The 22,790-nt window shown below is 40.7% G+C and overlaps 1 protein-coding gene across 3 annotated transcripts in view; it reads right to left on the bottom strand.

Annotated features, from left to right (window-relative positions):
• LOC126981888 (probable cysteine--tRNA ligase, mitochondrial) overlaps nucleotides 1-22,790 on the bottom strand; it is a 58,500-nt gene that overhangs the window by 35,185 nt on the left and 525 nt on the right. For 2 of the 3 annotated variants that reach the window (XM_050833508.1, XM_050833507.1), the window contains exons 2-17: nucleotides 20,960-21,485; nucleotides 20,608-20,762; nucleotides 19,023-19,114; nucleotides 18,639-18,727; nucleotides 17,869-17,986; nucleotides 17,375-17,552; nucleotides 16,538-16,763; nucleotides 13,202-13,335; nucleotides 12,077-12,208; nucleotides 9,664-9,800; nucleotides 9,093-9,218; nucleotides 7,509-7,607; nucleotides 6,559-6,684; nucleotides 5,582-5,692; nucleotides 4,909-4,954; nucleotides 4,071-4,479 (exon numbers count right to left, since the gene is read on the bottom strand). In XM_050833508.1, the coding sequence (XP_050689465.1) occupies nucleotides 4,469-4,479; nucleotides 4,909-4,954; nucleotides 5,582-5,692; nucleotides 6,559-6,684; nucleotides 7,509-7,607; nucleotides 9,093-9,218; nucleotides 9,664-9,800; nucleotides 12,077-12,208; nucleotides 13,202-13,335; nucleotides 16,538-16,763; nucleotides 17,375-17,552; nucleotides 17,869-17,986; nucleotides 18,639-18,727; nucleotides 19,023-19,114; nucleotides 20,608-20,725 (1,743 nt within the window). In that variant the 5' untranslated portion in view covers nucleotides 20,726-20,762; nucleotides 20,960-21,485 and the 3' untranslated portion in view covers nucleotides 4,071-4,468. Of the gene's footprint in view, nucleotides 1-4,070; nucleotides 4,480-4,908; nucleotides 4,955-5,581; nucleotides 5,693-6,558; nucleotides 6,685-7,508; nucleotides 7,608-9,092; nucleotides 9,219-9,663; nucleotides 9,801-12,076; nucleotides 12,209-13,201; nucleotides 13,336-16,537; nucleotides 16,764-17,374; nucleotides 17,553-17,868; nucleotides 17,987-18,638; nucleotides 18,728-19,022; nucleotides 19,115-20,607; nucleotides 20,763-20,959; nucleotides 21,486-22,790 lie in introns of those variants that run through there. The other variant, XR_007734274.1, reaches the window with a different exon arrangement.

Below are 22,790 nucleotides of genomic sequence, written 5' to 3'. Positions count from 1 at the left end.
TCTTTTTGCGTCTTTCTCACCTTTCTCTTCGTCCTTTTTCTTTCCTCTTTTTTCATATATTTTCTTCCTTTCTTTTCATCTTCACGCCTTTCTCTTTTTCTCCTTTTTTCATCTGTCTTTCTCTCCTTCAATATTTTTTCTTTTCTATCTTATTCTTCCTCTCCCTCTTCTTCTTTTTGTTTTTCCTCCATTTCTCCTCCTCTTCCCTTCCTCCCTTTTTGTTTTCCTCCCTCTTCTTCTCTTCCATCCCTTTCCTTCTTTCTTGTTTTTCTACCTTTCTCCTCCTCCCTTCCTTTCCTACCTCGCTTTCTCTCCTTCATTCCTTGTTTTCCTCCCTCTCTCCTCCTCCTCCCTTCCTTCTTTCTTGTTTTTTCTCCTTCTCCTCCTTTCCTCCTCCTCCTTCTCCCTTTCTCTCCTTTCACCCTTCTTGTTTTCCCTCCCTTTCTCCTTCTCTCCCTTCTTTCTTGTGTATCTCCCTCTCTCCTCCTCCTCCTCCCTTCCTTTCTTCTCCTCCTCCTCCTTTCCTACCTCCCTGTGTGTCATTACAGTTTATCTCCCCCACGACACACACACACACACACACGCGCGCGCGCTTCGATCAAACACGTAATACATTTTAATTCACTGCAGGGAAGATTCTTTTGTCCCCCTCCTCCTCCTCCTTCTCCTCCTCCTCTTCCTTCCTTCCTTCCATCACATATTCGAAACAGGAGCAACAAAACATCGTAAGGGCGAATGTCGTGTGTATGTGTGTGTGTGTGTGTGTGTGTGTGTGTGTGTGTGTGTGGAAAGTTTTTTATATATTAGTATTGTCAGTCATTCCTATACTCGTTGTTGCTGTTGTTGTTGTTTGTATGTTAGTTTGTTGGTGGCTGTGATCGAGGAATTTTCCGTATGGGTTTGTTCTCTCTCTCTCTCTCTCTCTCTCTCTCTCTCTCTCTCTCTCTCTCTCTCTCTTCCATGATGTCATTCCTCCCAAAATAGTCTTTATTTCACCTTTTTTTTTCTTTGTCACGGAATGAGAGAAAAAAGGAAGATGACAGGAAGAAGAAGAGGAAGAGGAGGAGGAGGAGAATGGAAAATGGAAAAAGGGGGATGGAAAAGGAAGGAAAAATTGGAAAGAATAGGGAAAGATGATATACAAAGAAGAGGAGGAGGAGGAGGAGGAAGAAGAAGAAGAGGAAGAGGAGGAAGAGGAGGAGGAGGAGGAGAAGAATGGAAAATGGAAAAAAGGGGATGGAAAAGGAAGGAAAAATTGTAAAGAATAATAGGGAAAGATGATATACAAAGAAGAGGAGGAGGAGGAGGAGGAGGAAGAAGAAGAAGAGGAAGAGGAGAAAGAGGAGGAGGAGGAGGAGGAGGAGAATAGAAAGGAGAATAAAATAACGGAGGAGGAGGAGGAGGAGAGGAAGAAATGCAGGTGTATAGGAGGACACTGAAAAAGGAGGAGGAGGAGGAGGAGGAGGAGGAGGAGGAGGAAGAGGAAGAAGAAGCAAGAATTCCAGTCACGAACATAACGTCCTCCTCCTCCTCCTCCTTTTTCAGTGTCCTCCTAAACACCTTCATTTCTTCCTCTTCTCCTCCTCCTCCTCCTCCTCTTTGCTTATCATCTTTCCCTATAATTCTTTCCAATTTTTCCTTTCTTTCCCATCCACCTTTTTCCATTTTCCATCCTCCTCCTCCTCTTCCTTTTTTCTCTATTTTTTCCTTCCCCTCTTTCATCTCATCTCCTTTCTCACTGGCCTTCATCTTCCTCCCTCTCTCTCCTCCTCCTCCTCTTCCATTTTGTGCAACACATATGAGAGAGAGAGAGAGAGAGAGAGAGAGAGAGAGAGAGAGAGAGAGAGAGAGGTTACTGGCCTATTGTATAATGAAACCAATAATATACACAGCACTACTACTACTACTACTACTACTACTACTACTACCACCACTACTACTACTACTACTACTACTACTACTACTTATCAACAGTTTTTGTAAGTATTTTCTCTATCTTATTTTTGGAAGACATTATTTTTTTTACTATATCTCAGTATGTACAAAATAATACATACATACAGACAGACATACATATATAAACACAATATAATCAACAAAATACAACCCACACACACAGAGACACACAGAGGTAAACGTTGATAGATGACTAATTTTGCAGGTGTGTGTGTGTGTGTGTGTGTGTGAGTCACGTTAGTATGAGAAGTCACTCTACCTCACCTGTGAAATTCCTCAGGTGTTTTGTTGTTAATTATCAGTTATTTCTTTCTCCTCATTCACCTTCATTTTTCACCCTGCGTTTCTGAAGCTTCTTAGATGGTTTTATGTAACACTATAACACATGTATTAATAGTTGTATAATCACACTCTGTCCTGCCTGGGGGTTGGGATGGCATGTTCCTCCCTTCTCCCTTGTTGTTTACCTGCAACAATAAACTATCAATCAATCAGGTGGGAACACTGAGCTTATTGGTTCCTTAAGTATGGATGATATATATAATAGACGATGTAATTCCAAACAGAGGGAACGAGAAGGGTAATTTTTCCTCGTCTTTTTATGTTTTATTAATGTTTGTTTTTACTTCTCTTTATGACATATTTTCTTTTTTTTTCATTTGTTTTTTTCTTCATTTTTGTTTTTGATACTTGTCTGACATATTTCCATTTTTTTTTCTCAAATGTATTTCCATTTTTCTTTTTTTCTCATTTTTTTTATTGTCACTGATATTTTCATTTTTTCATATTTTTCATTTTTTTTGTTTTGTTTTTTTTACTTGTTGGTTTGATATTTCCATTTTTTCATATTTTTCATTTTCTTTCTCCTTGTTTTTTTTACTTGTAGGTTTAATATTTCCATTTTTTCATATTTTTCATCTTTCATTTTCTTTCTCCTTGTTTTTTACTTGGTTTGACATTTCCATTTTTTTCATATCTAGTTTTGTTCATTTTATTGTTTTTATCATTTCAAGATATTTGCAATTCTTTCAGTTTTATTATCATCCTTTTAGTTTTTTTTCATTTTTTTATCATTTTGAGATATTTGCATTTTTTTCAGTTTTATTATCATCCTTTTATTTTTTATTTTATTTTTTTTACCATTTTGAGATATTTGCAATTTTTCAGTTTTATTATCCTTTTATTTTTTTTTCATTTTTTTTTATCATTTTGAGATATTTGCAATTCTTTCAGTTTTATTATCATCCTTTTAGTTTTTTTTTTCATTTTTTTATCATTTTGAGATATTTGCATTTTTTCAGTTTTATTATCATCCTTTTAGTTTTTTTTTTCATTTTTTTATCATTTTGAGATATTTGCATTTTTTCAGTTTTATTATCATCCTTTTAGTTTTTTTCCATTTTTTTTATCATTTTGAGATATTTGCAATTCTTTCAGTTTTATTATTATCCTTTTAGTTTTTTTTTTCATTTTTTTACCATTTTGAGATATTTGCAATTTTTCAGTTTTATTATCATCCTTTTAGTTTTTTTTCATTTTTTATCATTTTGAGATATTTGCAATTCTTTCAGTTTTATTATTATCCTTTTAGTTTTTTTCCATTTTTTTACCATTTTGAGATATTTGCATTTCTTTGTTTTATTATCATCCTTTTAGTTTTTTTTCATTTTTTTATCATTTTGAGATATTTGCATTTCTTTGTTTTATTATCATACTTTTAGTTTTTTTTCATTTTTTTATCATTTTGAGATATTTGCAATTCTTTGTTTTATTATTATCCTTTTAGTTGTTTTTTTCATCTTTTTACCATTTTGAGATATTTGCAATTCTTTGTTTTATTATTATCCTTTTAGTTGTTTTTTTCATCTTTTTACCATTTTGAGATATTTGCATTTCTTTGTTTTATTATCATCCTTTTAGTTGTTTTTTTCATCTTTTTACCATTTTGAGATATTTGCATTTCTTTGTTTTATTATCATCCTTTTAGTTTTTTTTCATTTTTTTATCATTTTGAGATATTTGCATTTCTTTGTTTTATTATTTTTTTTATTTATTTGTTGGTTTATGATACTTCCAATTTTTATCTCAGTGAGGTCAAGAAAATCACACCAACCTCATTTTTTCATTCTTTATTAACTCCCTGATCAGTCCACACACACACACACACACACACACACACACACACAGACCTTTCCTTATTGGGGTCATTATAAATCACTTCCTTACTAACAAAATAACAGTCAAAACGAGACACTACTTATGACCTAGACTGTACATGGTAAGACTGACTGACTGGCTGACTGACTGACTGACTGACTGACTGGTTACATATATACACGCAATAGTTGTTATCTATCTATGTGTATAAAAACCTTCACTCATATGGCTATCTTTAAGTATGTATGTATGTATGTATGTATTTGGTGATGGTGGTTGTTGTTGTCTTCATTTTCTTCTTCTTGTTCCCTTTCTTTCCTCTTCCTTGTCTTTCTCCTTTTCTTCTTTTTCATCTTCATTTCTTCTCTGTAAGGAAAATAAAGGGAGGAAAACGGTTATCTTTTACACTCTTTCTCCTCCTTCTTTTCTTCTCTTCTTTTCCTTTCCTTTCCTTCCTTCTTCCACCTCCTTCCTTTACCTCTTTCCTCTGTTCATCACCCTTTCCTTCATCTCTCCATTTTTCCATCTCCAATTCCCCCCCATCTCCCTTCCTTCCTTTCACCTTTTCCTTCCTTCCATCTCTCCACCCTATCTATCTCCAATCATCTCTTCCACTCCTTCATCCATTTATCTCTACTCTTCCACCTGTTCTTCCTTCCAATGCCTCCCTTTACCTTCTCACTCCACTTCCCATTCCTTCTCCCACTCCTCCACCTCTCCATCCTTCCCTCCCTCACCTCAACCTTTTCTCCAGCTATTAATTGGACAGGTAATTCTCCCTCCACCTTGTCTTACCTGTCGGGTCATCAGCTAACGACCAGGAGCTGTTCCCTTGGTGGTCCTGCGAGAGAGAGAGAGAGAGAGAGAGAGAGAGAGAGAGAGAGAGAGAGAGAGAGAGAGAGAGAGAGAGAGAGAGAGAGAGAGAGAGAGAGAGAGAGAGAGAATTAATTAATGTTATATCAATACCATTATATATATTATTTTTCAAGGACACACACACACACACACACACACACACAAGCCAAAGAATTATCATGATTTTTTTTTACTTCCTCTTCTCATTCTTCCTCCTCCTCCTCCTCTTCATTAATAATCTCTTCCTGTTCCTCTTCCTCCCTTATTATCAGTATTATTATCATGCTTATTCTTCCTTCTATATATTCCAAGCTTCCTCTTCCTCATTTCCTTCTTTACTTACTCATTTCCTCTTTCTCCTCCTCCTCTTCCTCTTCTTTCTCCTTTTCTCACCATCCATCTTTCTCCTCTTCCTCCTCCTTCTCTTTCTCTCTTTTCACCATCATCTTTCTCCTCATCTTCCTCCTTCTTTCTCCTTTTTTCACCCTCAATCTTTCTCCTCCTCCTCCTTTCTCTCTTTCACCATCAAAATCACCACCACCATACATCACCACCACTAAAAGCCATCACTCATCACCACTACCTTCAGTCATCACTACAAGTCACCACTCACCTTGATCTGCAGGCCACTTTTGAGCAGGTCATTGCGCAGGTCATCACAGGCTTGCAGGAGGGGTGTTCTCTCTCTCTTCTTCGCCTTCACCTCCTCCGCACTCAGGGCAGGCTGGGAGGGAGGAAGAGAAGGGAGGGAAGGAAGGAAGGAGGAGGAGGAGGGTTAGGAAGAGATGAAAGGGAGGGGAAGGGAATGGAAGGGAAGTGATGGGAATGGAATTTAATGGAAGGGAAGGGAAGGGAAAGAAGGGAGGGACAGAAGGGAAGGGAAGAAGGGGTGAGGTAAAGATGGAGGAGGAGGAAGAGGAGGAGGAAGAAGGTTATGAAAAGATGAGGTGATGGGTGGGAAAGGGAAGGTTAGGAAGTGATAATTGAGTGAAGGGAAGGGAAGGGAAAGGAAGGAGTGAAGGAAGAGGAATGAGAAGAGAAGGGGAAGGAAAAAAGGAAGGAATGGAAGGAGGAAAAAGGAAAGAGATGGAAGGGATGAAAAGTGAAGGGGAAGGAAAAAAGGAAGGAATGGAAGGAGAAAAGAAAAGGAAAGAGATGGAAGACATGAAAAATAGAAGGGATGAAAAGAGAAGGGGAAGGAAAAAAGGAAGGAATGGAAGGAGAAAAGAAAAGGAAAGAGATGGAAGACATGAAAAATAGAAGGGATGAAAAGAGAAGGGGAAGGAAAAAAGGAAGGAATGGAAGGGGTAAAAAAAAGGAAAGAGATGGAAGACATGAAAAACAGAAGGGATGAAAAGAGAACGGGAAGGAAAAAAGGAAGGAATGGAAGGGGAAAAGAAAAGGAAAGAGATGGAAGGGATGAAAAGTGAAGGGAAAAGAAGGAAGGGAAGAATAGAGAAAGACATGAAAGAAGGAAAAATTATTAATACTTACACAAACACACACATACTATCATCATCATCATCATTATATATTTCAAACCCCTTCCCAAAACACAGCCCTCACCGCTCCTCCACCTCTCCGCCTCACCTGTCCCTGCGGAGGTGTGTCTTGCAGAAGGGCGTAACGTCGAACCTTGTCCCGTAACTCCACCACAGAGTTCATGACGTGGAAGAGACGACCCCCAGACTCCAGGGACAAGTTTGAGGCATCGGTCTGGAATGGAGGAGAGAGAGAGATGTTAACCCGGTAGCAGTGACGGGCCAAATTTGTGGCTTTACCGTGTACCAGTGACGGGCCAAATTTGTGGCTGAAAGAAAGGAGAAAATGTAATAACAATAATAATAATAATAATAATAATAATAATAATAGTGATCATTATAAAAACAAAAGCGGTGTTTGAAAATGAAAGAAAAATGATAATGAGAGACAAAGAAGAAGGAATAAAAGAGAGCGAAGGAAAATATCACTGAGCAGCAGAAGAGATGGGAACAGTAAGGGCGATAATGAAAGATATACAAGAAAAAAAAAGGAGGAAAAAATAATGATGTAGCAAAAGGAGTAACAATAATAAAAATGGTGTTGGTGGTGTTGAGGTGTGGCCAGGAGGTGGTGTAGGGGTGTAGCCAGGTGGTGTTGGTAGTGGTATAGAGGGGTACCCAGGTGGTGTTGTTGGTGGTATAGAGATGTAAACAGGCAGTGGTGTGGCCAGGAGGTGGTGTAGGGGTGTAGCCAGGTGGTGTTGGTAGTGGTATAGTGGTGTAAACAGGCAGTGGTGGTGTAGAGGTGTGGCCAGGAGGTGGTGTAGGGGTGTAGCCAGGTGGTGTTGTTGGTGGTATAGTGGTGTAAACAGGCAGTGGTGGTGTTGAGGTGTGGCCAGGAGGTGGTGTAGGGGTGTAGCCAGGTGGTGCTGGTAGTGGTATAGGAGTGTAAACAGGCAGTGGTGGTGTTGAGGTGTGGCCAAGAGGTGGTGTAGGGGTGTAGCCAGATGGTGTTGGTGGTGTGGTGTTGGGGTGTCTCCAGGCCACCAGTAAACTCACCACGCTGGGCAGGTGTATCCCAAAGACATCCTCCATCAGGTAGTGAATATAGCTGCAGATTGCCGCCATGCTGCCCGCACTCCTCGACAGACTGGTGCCCTGCCGAGAGAGAGATCAGGGTTGAGCTGTTTATACCGACTGAGAGGGTTAGTAAGGTTATAGAGTGCAGGGAAGGAAAGGAAGGGAAGGGTGAAGGAACAGACTGGTGCCCTGCCGAGAGAGAGATCAGGGTTGAGCTGTTTATACCGACTGAGAGGGTTAGTTAGGTTATAGAGTGCAGGGAAGGAAAGGAAGGGAAGGGTGAAGGAACAGACTGGTGCCCTGCCAAGAGAGAGGTCAAGGTTGAGGTGTTCATACCGACTGAGAGGGTTAGTTAGGTTATAGAGTGTAGGGAAGGAAAGGAAGGGAAGGGGAAGGAAGAGGAATGTAAGGAAGGAATGAAAAGGGAAGGGGAAGGAAGCGATGAAAAGGGAAGGGAAGGGTGAAGGAAGGGGAATGTAAGGAGGGGAAAGAAAGGAAGAGAAGGGAAGGGGTGAAGGAAGGGAGGAAAGAAGAGTGAGAAACATGGAAGAAGGAGAAGAGAGAAGAGATGAAGATATGAAAAGTGAAGGGGGAGGAGGTGAAGGAAGAAGAGAAAGCTATCATGGACATTTCAAGGAAGACGAGGGAGTTCAGACACATCCCAGATTATTATTACTATTACTATCATTCTTCTTTGTATTTTTATTATTGAAGACCATGAAGAGGTACTAAGGATAAATAAAAGATTGATACACACCCAGAGTCCCCTCGATGACCAGACATGGATGTGAAAAATAAACATTGACAGTAAAAAGAAGAATCAACCCCTTGCCTGTGGATTTCCTACCAGAAGACATCACCAAGCTACAGGAATGGAACAAAAAGTGGCTGCTACAATTCAATGAAGAAAAATGTAAAGCCATGTACCATATCCAGCACACCAATACCACATGGGAAACACTCCACTATCCACCACAGAGGCAGAGAAAGACCTGGGAGTGTATGTTGCCAGGCTACCAGTGAAGGGATATCCAGCACACCAATACCACATGGGAAACTCTCCACTATCCACCACAGAGGCAGAGAAAGACCTGGGAGTGTATGTTACCAGGCTACCAGTGAAGGAAAGACCTGGGAGGTATGTTTACCTACCAGTGAAGGGATATCCAGCACACCAATACCACATGGGAAACACTCCACTATCCACCACAGAGGCAGAGAAAGACCTGGGAGTGTATGTTACCAGGCTACCAGTGAAGGGATATCCAGCACACCAATACCACATGGGAAACTCTCCACTATCCACCACAGAGGCAGAGAAAGACCTGGGAGTGTATGTTGCCAGGCTACCCGTGAAGGCCAAATCCATGCCAATTGCAGCAGACAGGTTACACTCCACTATCCACCACGGAGGCAGAGAAAGACCTAGGAGTATATGTTGCCAGGCTACCAGTGAAGGCCAAATCCATGCCGAACGCAGTGGACGGGTTAACTCTCAAAGGTGTGATAAGCCCAACAGGTATAATAGCACTAATCACAGGTGTATAATGATCTTTCCCTCACCTGTGGCTGTTTCTTGAGCTCCTTGTTGCCAAAGGTGATCAGCTCCATTACAGCGTCCACCGCCCGCGCCGTGTCGAAGTCGTCGGCCAGGAGACGCTTGACTTTCGCGCTGGTTTCCACAAGTTTCTGCGTGTGTTATTTTTGTGTGTGTGTTTTTGTGAATTTTTTTGTATGTTTTTTTTTTCGTTTTTGTTTGTTATGACAGAAAATGAGAGAAAGGGTCAGAAAAAAAGAGTGAAAGATAAATGAGAAAATAAAAACACGAGACAAAATGAAACGGACAGTGTATTGTTTTGTTTTTTGTTTGTTTGTGTTTTTTTTGTGTGTTGTGTTTGACCATGTATTTTTTTCGTGTGTGTGTTGAGGAAAAATCCACATTTATCATTATTATTTCTACACATCAATTCAGCCACTTAAATAAACAGCATTCTTATCACACACATATATATACAGAAAGGTAAACATATGAGCAGGCAAATTTAAAAACCAGGTAAACAATATATAATAAGATGAAGGTATATACTCAGGTACACACACACACACACACACACACACACACCAACACACACACCATCTTGAGGGCCGGCTCGTCCAGGGGCGCACACTTGAGCTGGCCGTTGATGTACGCGTAGGCATCGTGGAGGAATGAGCGTATTCTCCTCATGTGCGCCTTGGCAATGTCCATGGAGGTGGGGCTGAACTCGACATCTAGGGAGGGGGAGAAGGGGGGAGAGATATGGGGGGTTAGAGGTGGTGGTGATGATTTGGAGGTTGAAGTAAAATGGGGTTAGGTTTGAGAGGTAAGGTTAGGAGATAATAGGGGTTGATAAATGGGAGGGGGAGAGAGAATGATGGGGGTTAGATGTTGTCTGGTGGTGGTGATTTGGAGGTTAGGCTGAAAGGTTAAAAGGAGGTTAAGGAGATAATGGGGGTTTATAAATGGGAGGGGGAGAGGGGGAGAGAAAAAGGGAGGTTAGAGGTGATGATGTGATTTGGAGGTTGAAGTAAAATGGAAATAATGGGGTTGAAAAATGGGAGGGGAAGAGGGGGGAGAGAGATGGTGGTGGTGGTGGTGGTGTGATTTGGAGGTTGCAGTAAAATAGAGATAATGGGGTTGATAAATGGGAGGGGAAGAGGGGGGAGAGAGATGATGGTGGTGGTGGTGGTGGTGGTGATATGATTTGGAGGTTGCAGTAAAATGGAGATAATGGGGTTGATAAATGGGAGGGGAAGAGGGGGGAGAGAGATGGTGGTGGTGGTGGTGGTGGTGATATGATTTGGAGGTTGAAGTAAAATGGAGATAATGGGGTTGATAAATGGGAGGGGAAGAGGGGGGAGAGAGATGGTGGTGGTGGTGGTGGTGGTGGTGGTGTGATTTGGAGGTTGCAGTAAAATGGAGATAATGGGGTTGATAAATGGGAGGGGAAGAGGGGGGAGAGAGATGGTGGTGGTGGTGGTGGTGTGATTTGGAGGTTGCAGTAAAATGGAGATAATGGGGTTGATAAATGGGAGGGGAAGAGGAGGGAGAGAGATGGTGGTGGTGGTGGTGGTGGTGATATGATTTGGAGGTTGCAGTAAAATGGAGATAATGGGGTTGATAAATGGGAGGGGAAGAGGGGGGAGAGAGATGGTGGTGGTGGTGGTGGTGTGATTTGGAGGTTGCAGTAAAATGGAGATAATGGGGTTGATAAATGGGAGGGGAAGAGGGGGGAGAGAGATGGTGGTGGTGGTGGTGGTGGTGATATGATTTGGAGGTTGCAGTAAAATGGAAATAATGGGGTTGATAAATGGGAGGGGAAGAGGGGGGAGAGAGATGGTGGTGGTGGTGGTGGTGATATGATTTGGAGGTTGCAGTAAAATGGAGATAATGGGGTTGATAAATGGGAGGGGAAGAGGGGGGAGAGAGATGGTGGTGGTGGTGGTGGTGTGATTTGGAGGTTGCAGTAAAATGGAGATAATGGGGTTGATAAATGGGAGGGGAAGAGGGGGGAGAGAGAGGTGGTGGTGGTGGTGGTGGTGGTGTGATTTGGAGGTTGCAGTAAAATGGAGATAATGGGGTTGATAAATGGGAGGGGAAGAGGAGGGAGAGAGATGGTGGTGGTGGTGGTGGTGGTGGTGATATGATTTGGAGGTTGCAGTAAAATGGAGATAATGGGGTTGATAAATGGGAGGGGAAGAGGGGGGAGAGAGATGGTGGTGGTGGTGGTGGTGGTGATGTGATTTGGAGGTTGAAGTAAAATAGAGATAATGGGGTTGATAAATGGGAGGGGAAGAGGGGGGAGAGAGATGGTGGTGGTGGTGGTGGTGGTGTGATTTGGAGGTTGCAGTAAAATGGAGATAATGGGGTTGATAAATGGGAGGGGAAGAGGGGGGAGAGAGATGGTGGTGGTGGTGGTGTGATTTGGAGGCTGAAGTAAAATGGGGTTAGGCTTGAGAGGTAAATAGGTCACAAAGATAATGGGGTTAATAAATAAGAGTCAAAGGGTATGATAGAGATGGCAAGGATCAAGTAATATGATAACAATCCAGATAAGCAAAAAAATAATAAATAAACAAATAAATAAATAAAATGAAGAAATAAATAAAATAAATCCCACTAAATTTCTAACACAACACAGTTTTATCGGTAATACAATTAGCTATTCCAACCCAACACAGTTTTTCTGACATGATAGATTTTTTTCCAACACTTTATTCTCAGCAACACAATTTTTTCCGACACAGCAAAACTTCATCAGCAATACATTTTCACCCAACACATCACCAATTTTTCACTATCTCAACTTAAGACACAACACAAACTTCAGCAATACATTTTCACCCAACACAACACCAATTTTTCACTAACTCAACTTAAGACGCAACACAAACTTCATCCGCAATACATTTTCACTTAACACAACACCATTCTTTCACTAACTCATCTTTTCCGACACAACACAAATTTTCTCAATGACGCAACACAAGACAACTCAAGTACTCACTGTTCCTGTAGTGCGAGAGGAGGCAGTAGAGGCGGAAGGCATTGACGGAGTTTTGCTCGAGGAGGGCGTCGACGCTGATTGTGTTATAGAGGGACTTGGACATCTTCTCCGTCCCCCGAGTGTGGAGGTGGCCTGAAGGAGGAGGGAGGAGAGAGTGGTGAGGGGGATGGTCTGGTAATAAGGGCATGGTGGAAGGTATGGTATGTTAACCTGGTAGCAGCGACGGGCCAAATTTGTGGCTTTACCGTGTAGCAGCGACGGGCCAAATTTGTGCCATGATTTAAACCCCCCAAAAATAGATGATACATAATCTGATCACAAATGCTCTGATATATATTATGAAATGGTTTGTGTGAGGGGTGATTTTTTCCCATTTTTCTCGCTTGGGGGGACCATTAAGAAACATGATCCCCACTGCTACCGGGTTAAGAAGTAAGGATGTATGAAGGAATGATAGAAGAAGAGAGAAGAAAAAATAGGTGGATGTTTTTAACCCCTTGACAGAATTTCATACAAGAAGACATCACCAAGCTAGAGGAATGGATCAAAAAGTGGCTGCTACAATTCAGTGAAGAAAAATGTAAAGTCCTGCACCTTGGGAGGGGATATCCAGCATACCAATACCACATGGGAAACACTCCATTATCCACCACAGAGGCAGAGAAACACCTGGGAGGATATGTTACCAGGCTACCAGTGAGGGCCAAATCCGTGACAACCGCAGCGGATGGGACAAGATTACGATGCATGGTAGGGCGACGGAAAAAGAAAGAGAATGATGTTTTTGAAATTATGAAGCATGACAGGGTGATGTAAAAAGATATAGGATGATGTTTTGAGATGACAATGCATGATAAGTGATGGAAATTGAAATAGAAGGATGTTTTTGAGATTACAATGCATGACAGGGCGATGTAAAAAGAAATAGGATGATATTTTAAGATTACAATGCGTGATAAGAGTGATGTAAATTGAAACAGAAGGATGTTTTTGAGATTACAATGCACGATAGGGCGATGGAAAAAGACAGAGGATGATTTTATAGGTTAGAATACCTAGCAAAAAGATTGAGGAGAACATGAGAAAAAGACAGTAAAATGGACAGGGGTGAGCGTCATTTCTCACCAGTATGTAGCCAGTAGTTACACCACTGACGGGTGTCGTGATAGGCGCAGCACTGGGCTTCCTCGTTCTCATGGTGGGGGAAGATGAGGTCCTTGCCGCCCGCGTGGAGGTCCAGCGGCACACCCAGGATGTGGCTTTGGGGGAGAGGAGGGGAGTGAGTGAGAAAACAGGACAGAAAATTACAGAAAAGACATAGGCAGGAAACAAAACAAGATTACAGAAAAAGACATAAAGGCAGGAAACAAAACAAGATTACAGAAAAAGACATAAAGGCAGGAAACAAAACAAGATTACAGAAAAAGACATAAAGGCAGAAAACAAAACAAAATTACAGAAAAAGACATAAAGGCAGGAAACAAAACAAAATTACAGAAAAAGACATAAAGGCAGAAAACAAAACAAAATTACAGAAAAAGACATAAAGGCAGAAAACAAGACAAAATTACAGAAAAAGACATAAAGGCAGAAAACAAGACAAAATTACAGAAAAAGACATAAAGGCAGAAAACAAAACAAAATTACAGAAAAAGACATAAAGGCAGAAAACAAAACAAAATTACATAAAAAGACATAAAGGCAGAAAACAAAACAAAATTACAGAAAAAGACATAAAGGCAGGAAACAAGACAAAATTACAGAAAAAGACATAAAGGCAGGAAACAAGACAAAATTACAGAAAAAGACATAAAGGCAGGAAACAAGACAAAATTACAGAAAAAGACATAAAGGCAGAAAACAAAACAAAATTACAGAAAAAGACATAAAGGCAGAAAACAAGACAAAATTACAGAAAAAGACATAAAGGCAGGAAACAAAACAAAATTACAGAAAAGACATAAAGGCAGGAAACAAAACAAAATTACATAAAAAGACATAAAGGCAGGAAACAAAACAAAATTACAGAAAAAGACATAAAGGCAGGAAACAAAACAAAATTACAGAAAAGACATAAAGGCAGAAAACAAGACAAAATTACAGAAAAAGACATAAAGGCAGAAAACAAGACAAAATTACAGAAAAAGACATAAAGGCAGAAAACAAGACAAAATTACAGAAAAAGACATAAAGGCAGGAAACAAGACAAAATTACAGAAAAAGACATAAAGGCAGAAAACAAGACAAAATTACAGAAAAAGACATAAAGGCAGAAAACAAAACAAAATTACAGAAAAAGACATAAAGGCAGAAAACAAGACAAAATTACAGAAAAAGACATAAAGGCAGAAAACAAGACAAAATTACAGAAAAAGACATAAAGGCAGGAAAACAAAACAAATTTACAGAAAAAGACATAAAGGCAGAAAACAAAACAAGATTACAGAAAGACATAAAGGCAGAAAACAAAACAAAATTACAGAAAAAGACAAAGGCAGGAAACAAAACAAGATTACAGAAAAAGACATAAAGGCAGGAAACAAAACAAGATTACAGAAAAAGACATAAAGGCAGGAAACAAAACAAGATTACAGAAAAAGACATAAAGGCAGGAAACAAAACAAGATTACAGAAAAAGACATAAAGGCAGAAAACAAAACAAGATTACAGAAAAAGACATAAAGGCAGGAAACAAGACAAAATTACATAAAAAGACATAAAGGCAGAAAACAAGACAAAATTACATAAAAAGACATAAAGGCAGAAAACAAGACAAAATTACAGAAAAAGACATAAAGGCAGAAAACAAAACAAAATTACAGAAAAAGACATAAAGGCAGGAAACAAGACAAAATTACAGAAAAAGACATAAAGGCAGAAAACAAGACAAAATTACAGAAAAAGACATAAAGGCAGAAAACAAAACAAGATTACATAAAAAGACATAAAGGCAGGAAACAAGACAAAATTACATAAAAAGACATAAAGGCAGAAAACAAGACAAAATTACAGAAAAAGACATAAAGGCAGAAAACAAAACAAAATTACATAAAAAGACATAAAGGCAGGAAACAAGACAAAATTACATAAAAAGACATAAAGGCAGAAAACAAAACAAAATTACATAAAAAGACATAAAGGCAGAAAACAAAACAAAATTACATAAAAAGACATAAAGGCAGAAAACAAGACAAAATTACATAAAAAGACATAAAGGCAGGAAACAAGACAAAATTACATAAAAAGACATAAAGGCAGAAAACAAGACAAAATTACAGAAAAAGACATAAAGGCAGAAAACAAGACAAAATTACAGAAAAAGACATAAAGGCAGAAAACAAGACAAAATTACAGAAAAAGACATAAAGGCAGAAAACAAAACAAAATTACAGAAAAAGACATAAAGGCAGGAAACAAGACAAAATTACAGAAAAAGACATAAAGGCAGAAAACAAGACAAAATTACAGAAAAAGACATAAAGGCAGAAAACAAGACAAAATTACAGAAAAAGACATAAAGGCAGGAAACAAAACAAAATTACAGAAAAAGACATAAAGACAGGAAACAAAACAAAATTACAGAAAAAGACATAAAGGCAGGAAACAAGACAAAATTACAGAAAAAGACATAAAGGCAGAAAACAAGACAAAATTACAGAAAAGACATAAAGGCAGGAAACAAGACAAAATTACAGAAAAAGACATAAAGGCAGAAAACAAGACAAAATTACAGAAAAAGACATAAAGGCAGAAAACAAGACAAAATTACAGAAAAAGACATAAAGACAGGAAACAAGACAAAATTACAGAAAAGACATAAAGGCAGAAAACAAAACAAGATTACATAAAAAGACATAAAGGTAGGAAACAAGACAAAATGAGAAAAGGACATAAAAAAACAACAAATAGAAAATGAGGCAAAATAATATAGAAAAAGGATGGTAAACTTTAGAAAATGAGAGAAAAGGCTAAAAAATGTGGCTGTGTGAGTGAGTGAGTGAGAGAGTCTGAGAATGAGATAAAGACAGAAAATAAGAGAGCATAAAACAGAGAAAGAAACAGAGAATGAGAGAAAATGAGGCTGAAAAAACAGAAAATCAGATAGAAAATAATAGAAAAGGAGACAGAAAGAAAGAAACAGAGAATGAGAGAAAATGAGGCTGAAAAAACAGAAAATCAGATAGAAAATAATAGAAAAGGAGACAGAAAATAAGAAAAAGCCAAAAAATGAAACAATATGAAATAGAAAGGCAGAAAACACAACAGAAAATGCCAATGAGAAAAAGTGATAAAATTAAAGAACAAGACGGGAAAAGACAAAGTTAAAAGATGAGAGAAAAGGAGACAGAATGTATGGAATAGGAAACAACTGTGGGTAGTATTTGGAAGTTAAGTGAGGGGAACGGACATGAAAAAACACTCACACTATGCACACACCAGCACCACCACCAGCACCCTCACCTGGCCATCGCCGAACACTCGATATGCCAGCCAGGCCGACCTTGACCCCAGGGAGACGGCCACGATGGCTCTCCCTTCTTGGCGGACTTCCACAGCACAAAGTCCCTGATCGACCTCTTGACGCTGGCCCGCACCACCGCTGGGCCCACCGCCGCCGCTGCCATCGTCTCCACTGGGAACAGCTTGCCGTAGCGCCCGTATGCACCGGTGTTGAAGTAGACGGAACCTGGGGGGGAGGAGGGGGGGTTAGGATGTGGTGATAGTGGTGCAATGGTTATGGTGGTGTTGGTGTATGATGGTGTTGTGGTGGTGATGTGTGTGGTGATTGATGATGGCCAGCCCCAGCCCGTTATGGTGCAGGCAAGTGTTTATAGTGGCGCCGTCTTGCTCGGGTCATGCTGGTATTGGTGGTGATTAGTGTGTGTGGTAGTATTTTGGTGGTGGTGGTGGTATTGGTGGTGATTAGTGTGTAGTGGTGGTGGTGGTGGTGGTGGTGATGAAGCGAAGACACATTCACAACACATAACACAAAAACAAACACCCACAAACACATAAGCCATAAAACAATTCAACTCTACATCAATAGTAAAAATCAATTCACTGTTTTTTGTTGCTCTTTTTTTCTTGTCCCTGAGCAGCTACTTTAAACATAAAAACACAAACACAGAGACATCCCTCCCCAACCCACACACTCCCACACTGAGCAGCGACTTACCGTAATAACACAAACACACCGAAACATCCCTCCCCAACCCTCCCACACTGAGCAGCGACTTTTACCGTAATAACACAAACACACAGCGACATCCCTCCCACTGCCCCCCCACCTACACCCACCATCATCCGCCACATAGGCCAGGCCACGGTCCATAATGCCCTGGGTGAAGGCGATGATATGGGGGACATGCTCGGTCACCCGCGGCGCCAGAGACGGCCGCCACACTCGCAGACGGTCCATGTCGCTGAAGAACTCCTGCTCGTACTTCTCTGTGATCTCCCGGAAGTTGACCTTGAGCTGTGGGGAGAGGAGGGAGAGTGAGAGTGAGGGAGGGAAGAGTGGAAGGTGTGTAAGGGTTCGTGGAGGGTAGGTTAGGAAAAACATAGGAAAGTTTGAAAGTTTTGTTTAGTCGGCGCAACATCTGTGGTCATATGCTGGAGAGAGACAGGAGGGGGAAGGAATTATAGGAGAAGGGAACAGACCCCAGGAGACGGGACACAACCCCCGCTCATTACTCAGTGCCCTATCCAGCTCTCTTACCAGCAGAACCTCATTAATATCATGTTTATCAAAGCTCATCATTCACTTATAAACTCCAATCAAGTGCCCTCACCTCCTGGGAACGCCTGATGATCTTGTCGTCGATGTCGGTGATGCCCATGACTGAGATGACGTTCATGTCAAACACCCGCGTCAGGATTCGCCGGATAATGTCGATCTTAACGTAGCACCTGCAGGAGGCATGGCAGATGGGGGGGGTTAAAGGACATGGCAGAATGGGGGGGGTTAAAGGACATGGCAGAATGGGGGGGGTTAAAGGACATGGCAGAATGGGGGGTTAGAGGTGTTTTTTTTTTTATATGTATATTTTTTTTTACGTCGTGGCCTATTGCGCCGGTAGGATTCTTCCTGGTGGGGCCTGATGGTCGGCCCAAGGCTTCTTCCCGGTGAGGCCTGATGGTCGGCCAAGCCCATTCTGGCGCAGGCGAGTGTTTATAGTGGCATCCTCTTGCATTGGCTCATGCTGCCCTCCTGGAGCTCATCTTTAATCCTAGAATCTAGAGTCCAGGTTGATAGGTGGTCTTCTGGACAGCATGTGGGTAGTTTTAAGCCACTCGGCAGAGGCGGTTAGTGTTGTTACGCTTTTTTTTACTGCAGTTATTGTTGTTCCTTTCTTTTTATTGACTACTGCTATGTACCGAGGTTTACTGGGTCAGGAAGAAACATGTAGCATAACACAAATAAGAATAGATATCAGATTTTCACTGGGAGAGATGGGCGATGTGCTGTGACAAACCTTAAGAAAAAACAACAGACAAAAGAATATGGTTAAGCGTGCATGTGTGTTCCTCAGCCAGTGTGTTCGTGCGCGTGTGTACTCACAGAGCGTGGCCTATGTGTGCCGAGTCATACACTGTGGGGCCGCAGTTGTACCAGGTGAGCAGGCCGGGGTGGTTTGTCCTTAGTGGTACCTGCAACACACACATGAAGTAAAGCCCACACACACACACACACACACATACACGCACACACACACACATGCTCACAAACACACACAATCACACAACACATACAAAATAAAGAAAAGTGTATAGATAGTGCAAATAAGAGACACAAAAACACAACAAACATACAAAATAAAAGAAAATACACAGATCGCAAGAAACAGAGAAATATAAAGAAACACGACACGCGCAAGATAAATAAAAACGTACGGATATTGTGAAAAAATAAACGAGAGATGACGATAAGGGAACGGCACGGTACCTTGGTCTTGGTGACACTGTTGTATATGTTGATGCCTGTTTCGTGGCCCTCCGGAGGCTCCCAAGTGACGGACGAACTGCTCCATCTTCTGCCTGGTGGTGGTAAATAATAAAAGTGTTAAAAAGTGGTAGGGTTTGAACTACTACTACTACTACTATTACTACCACTACTGATATTTCTACTACTAATAATACTTTTCATTTATTACCTACTCATCCTTCATCTCTTTCATCACCATAATAATAATGATAAAAAGTGATAGGGTATGAAATAAGGCTTCTGCTACTACTACTGATATTTCTACTACTACTACTACTACTTTTTCATCTAATACCTTACTGCTCCTTCTTCCCTTTCATCACCTCTCATACCTTCTACTTCACACCTCTTTTTACCTTCCATCCTTTTATCATTCCCTTCTTTCTCTTCCTATTCCTCCTCCTTGTACGTCTTCATCCTCTCCTCTCACACCTTCTTCCTTCCTTTCTATATACAGTCAAACATTAGCAGTGGCAACCTAACCTAACCTAACCTGACCTGACCCCCCTACTTAACACCTATGTATTTGAATATCTGCGGGTAGCCCATGGATATCGTCAAGTTGAGAGCTTTTGTGGCCAACCAATGCACCTGCCACTCACCACACACCCTGCCACCACCCCACACACTTTCATACTTGCAATAACAATGGTATAGTCAAATCATTTCAAATAGTCTGGGTAGTGGATTCCCAGGTCCTTTCCTCCCCTCTGTTCTGCCACACAGTTCCAACACCTATCCCTTCCTCTCATGTTACCTATAGCTAATACATAAGAGGGAAAAATAGATGTTGGGAGTCATATGCGAGGGAAAAATAGATGTTGGGAGTCACATGAGAGGGAAAAATAGATGTTGGGAGTCACATGAGAGGGAAAAATAGATGTTGGGAGTCACATGAGAGGGAAAAATAGATGTTGGGAGTCATATGAGAGGGAAAAATAGATGTTGAGAGTCATATGAGAGGGAAAAATAGATGTTGGGAGTCATATGAGAGGGAAAAATAGATGTTGGGAGTCATATGAGAGGGAAAAATAGATGTTGGGAGTCATATGAGAGGGAAAAATAGATGTTGGGAGTCATATGAGAGGGAAAAATAGATGTTGGGAGTCATATGAGAGGGAAAAATAGATGTTGGGAGTCATATGAGAGGGAAAAATAGATGTTGGGAGTCATATGAGAGGGAAAAATAGATGTTGGGAGTTATATGAGAGGGAAAAATAGATGTTGGGAGTCATATGAGAGGGAAAAATAGATGTTGGGAGTCTGTGGCAGAGCAGAGGGGAGGAAAGGACCCACAGAATCCACCGCCCAAACGGACTATTTGAAATGGTTGGACTATAGTGATTGTTTTAAGTATCTAAGTATCTATCAGCAGATATCCACAGATCTTCAACATCCGTGGGTGTTTGTGACCTAACCCTCATGAATGTTGGGGTTTGACTGTATATAATTTTCCGTTCTCCCTGGCATGTCCTCTTCTTTGAATTCATTATTTTATCAACCTTCACTTCCTTCTCCTCCTCCTCCCACCCATACCATCACTCACCCATCCCTAACCTCAAGGGCAACCGTACAGGCACCGGCACCCCTCGCTGCTGTCTGGGGGTGCCACAGGCAGGGAGGCGCCGCAGGGCCAGGCACCCAAAGCACCGTGTGGCACTCATGGCTTCTGTTGGCACTCTGGAAGGGAGTGTAGCGGCTCTGAAAAGGGTGTAGAAGTTAGTTTGGGTGTAATGGAGAAATTGGGTGTAAGAGTATATTTTCGTTTTTTTTTATTCTTGCTTCATTGTCACTAAATTTCTTTGTCTTGAGTGCCTGACACCAACAGACAGACAGACAAGCAGACAGATGAACAGACACACGGACACACGGACAGACAAATACCTTTAATAACTTACCTGCAAAAAAGTATGGAAGGAAGGAAGGGAGGAGGACCAACTCTATCCCTTCAAGTAGTAGCAGCACCAGTAATAGTAGTAGTAATAGTAGTAGCAGCACCAGTAGTAGTGATGGTGGTGACTTGAAGCTGCCCTCGTGTGTGTGTGTGTGTGTGTGTGTGTGTGTGTGTGTGTGTGTGTGTGTGTGTTCTTTTTATTTACAATTTACTGTTCTCGTAGCCATCAAATTCTCGACTAGACTCACAGTTCAAAGTAAAATCATCATCATCAGCAAAATATATTTCCTTCCACATTTTCATGCAGAAATTACTGATTAATTTTTTTAAGAAATTTATTATATACTCGCTCACTCTCTCTCTCTCTGTTTCTCTGACTATTTTACTAGCAACATCTTCCTAAATTTTTAACTTAATTCATATTCGTTTTAGAAACATTTTTTCACCGAGTAACTTTAGTGGTGAAAGATTTTGTGTGTGTGTGCGTGTGTGTGTGTGTAAATGTGTTTTCAGTTTATCTCTTCAGCTATCTGAAAAAAAAAGTTATTATATTCCCATTTTTCTCCAATTAGTAAAAGTCCTCAAGTTAGGTCAGTGTGATAGGGGGTAAATCTCTCTCTCTCTCTCTCTCTCTCTTTTCCTGATGGGGTATATATGTATATTACCTTCGCCTTCTCCACCACCACTAACAATAATGGTGCAGAGTGAAGCATATCTCACATATTTATCATAAACTTAACAAGTATAACAAAACTACATCTAACCTAACCTAACTATATCTAATCTAACCTAACCTAACCTGACCTGACCCCCACAACTGTCAATACAATGTGCTAGACTACCCTCAGAAACTTTAAGCAGCAATATTTGAAGTTCTTTATTTTTAGCTACTACACTGCAGGGAAATAAAACAAATCACAATGTCAGTTTTAACTTCGTGCGAGATGGCTGCCCTTGTTTTCATATCAGTGGAGATGGCAATGTGAGAGTATGTCAAGGGTTACAACAAAGGCGATATAAGTAAAGTACTGAGAATTAGCCAGCACGATAGAATATGCAGTAATGGATTTAAATTAGAAAAGTATAGATTTAGGAGGGAAATAGGCAGGCATTGGTTTAGCAATAGGGTGGAGGGGGAATGGAACAGACTCAGCAATCACATAGTGAGTGCAGGGACGATAGCTTGTTTTAAGGGTAGACTTATAGCTACATGGACGAGGATGACGGGTGGTAGTGGGAGGGAATCTGGAGCTGTCCTGTGTAGGCCACTCGGCATCTTGCAGTCTCCCTGTGTTCTTATGTAATCCCCGGATAATATTCAGGAGGTATGGGCTCTCTCTACCGCCGTTAATACTCACGTTTTCTGCATTATTTCTGTATCAGTATATAGTGTAGACCCTGTTCACTTCCGGAAACCATAAAAAAAATTATTCCTGGACCCGAGAGACATACCTCCTCTTTTTATCATACATGACTGATTGTCGCAGAAAAGAGGGCTGGTTTGTGCCAACAAGTTCAAGTTAGTGTTCAACGGTTAGGATAGGTTAGGGGTTAGGTTAGGTTAGGTTAGGTTAGGTTAGGTTAGGATGGGTTGGGGTTAGGTTGGGTTAGGTGTTGTGGGTTTTGGTTAGGGTTAGGTTAGGGGACAGGTGTTTTTGTGTTAGGATTTTGGTTAGGTTGGGTTGGGAACGAAATATTAGGATTGTGACTTGATCAAGAAAATTGAAACTTTCTTAATAGTTTCGAAAAAAAAATCTCCACTTGAAAAAGCACACCATTTTTTAAAAAAAAAAAAGTTTTGTGCTTGGAAATTCGAGAGCCCACATCTCCTGAAT

Source organism: Eriocheir sinensis, chromosome 49 (genome assembly GCF_024679095.1).
Source record: "Eriocheir sinensis breed Jianghai 21 chromosome 49, ASM2467909v1, whole genome shotgun sequence".
NCBI lineage: Eukaryota > Metazoa > Arthropoda > Malacostraca > Decapoda > Varunidae > Eriocheir > Eriocheir sinensis.
The sequence above is the reverse complement of the archived record's forward strand: the minus strand, read 5'-3'. Positions and strand labels throughout refer to the sequence as shown.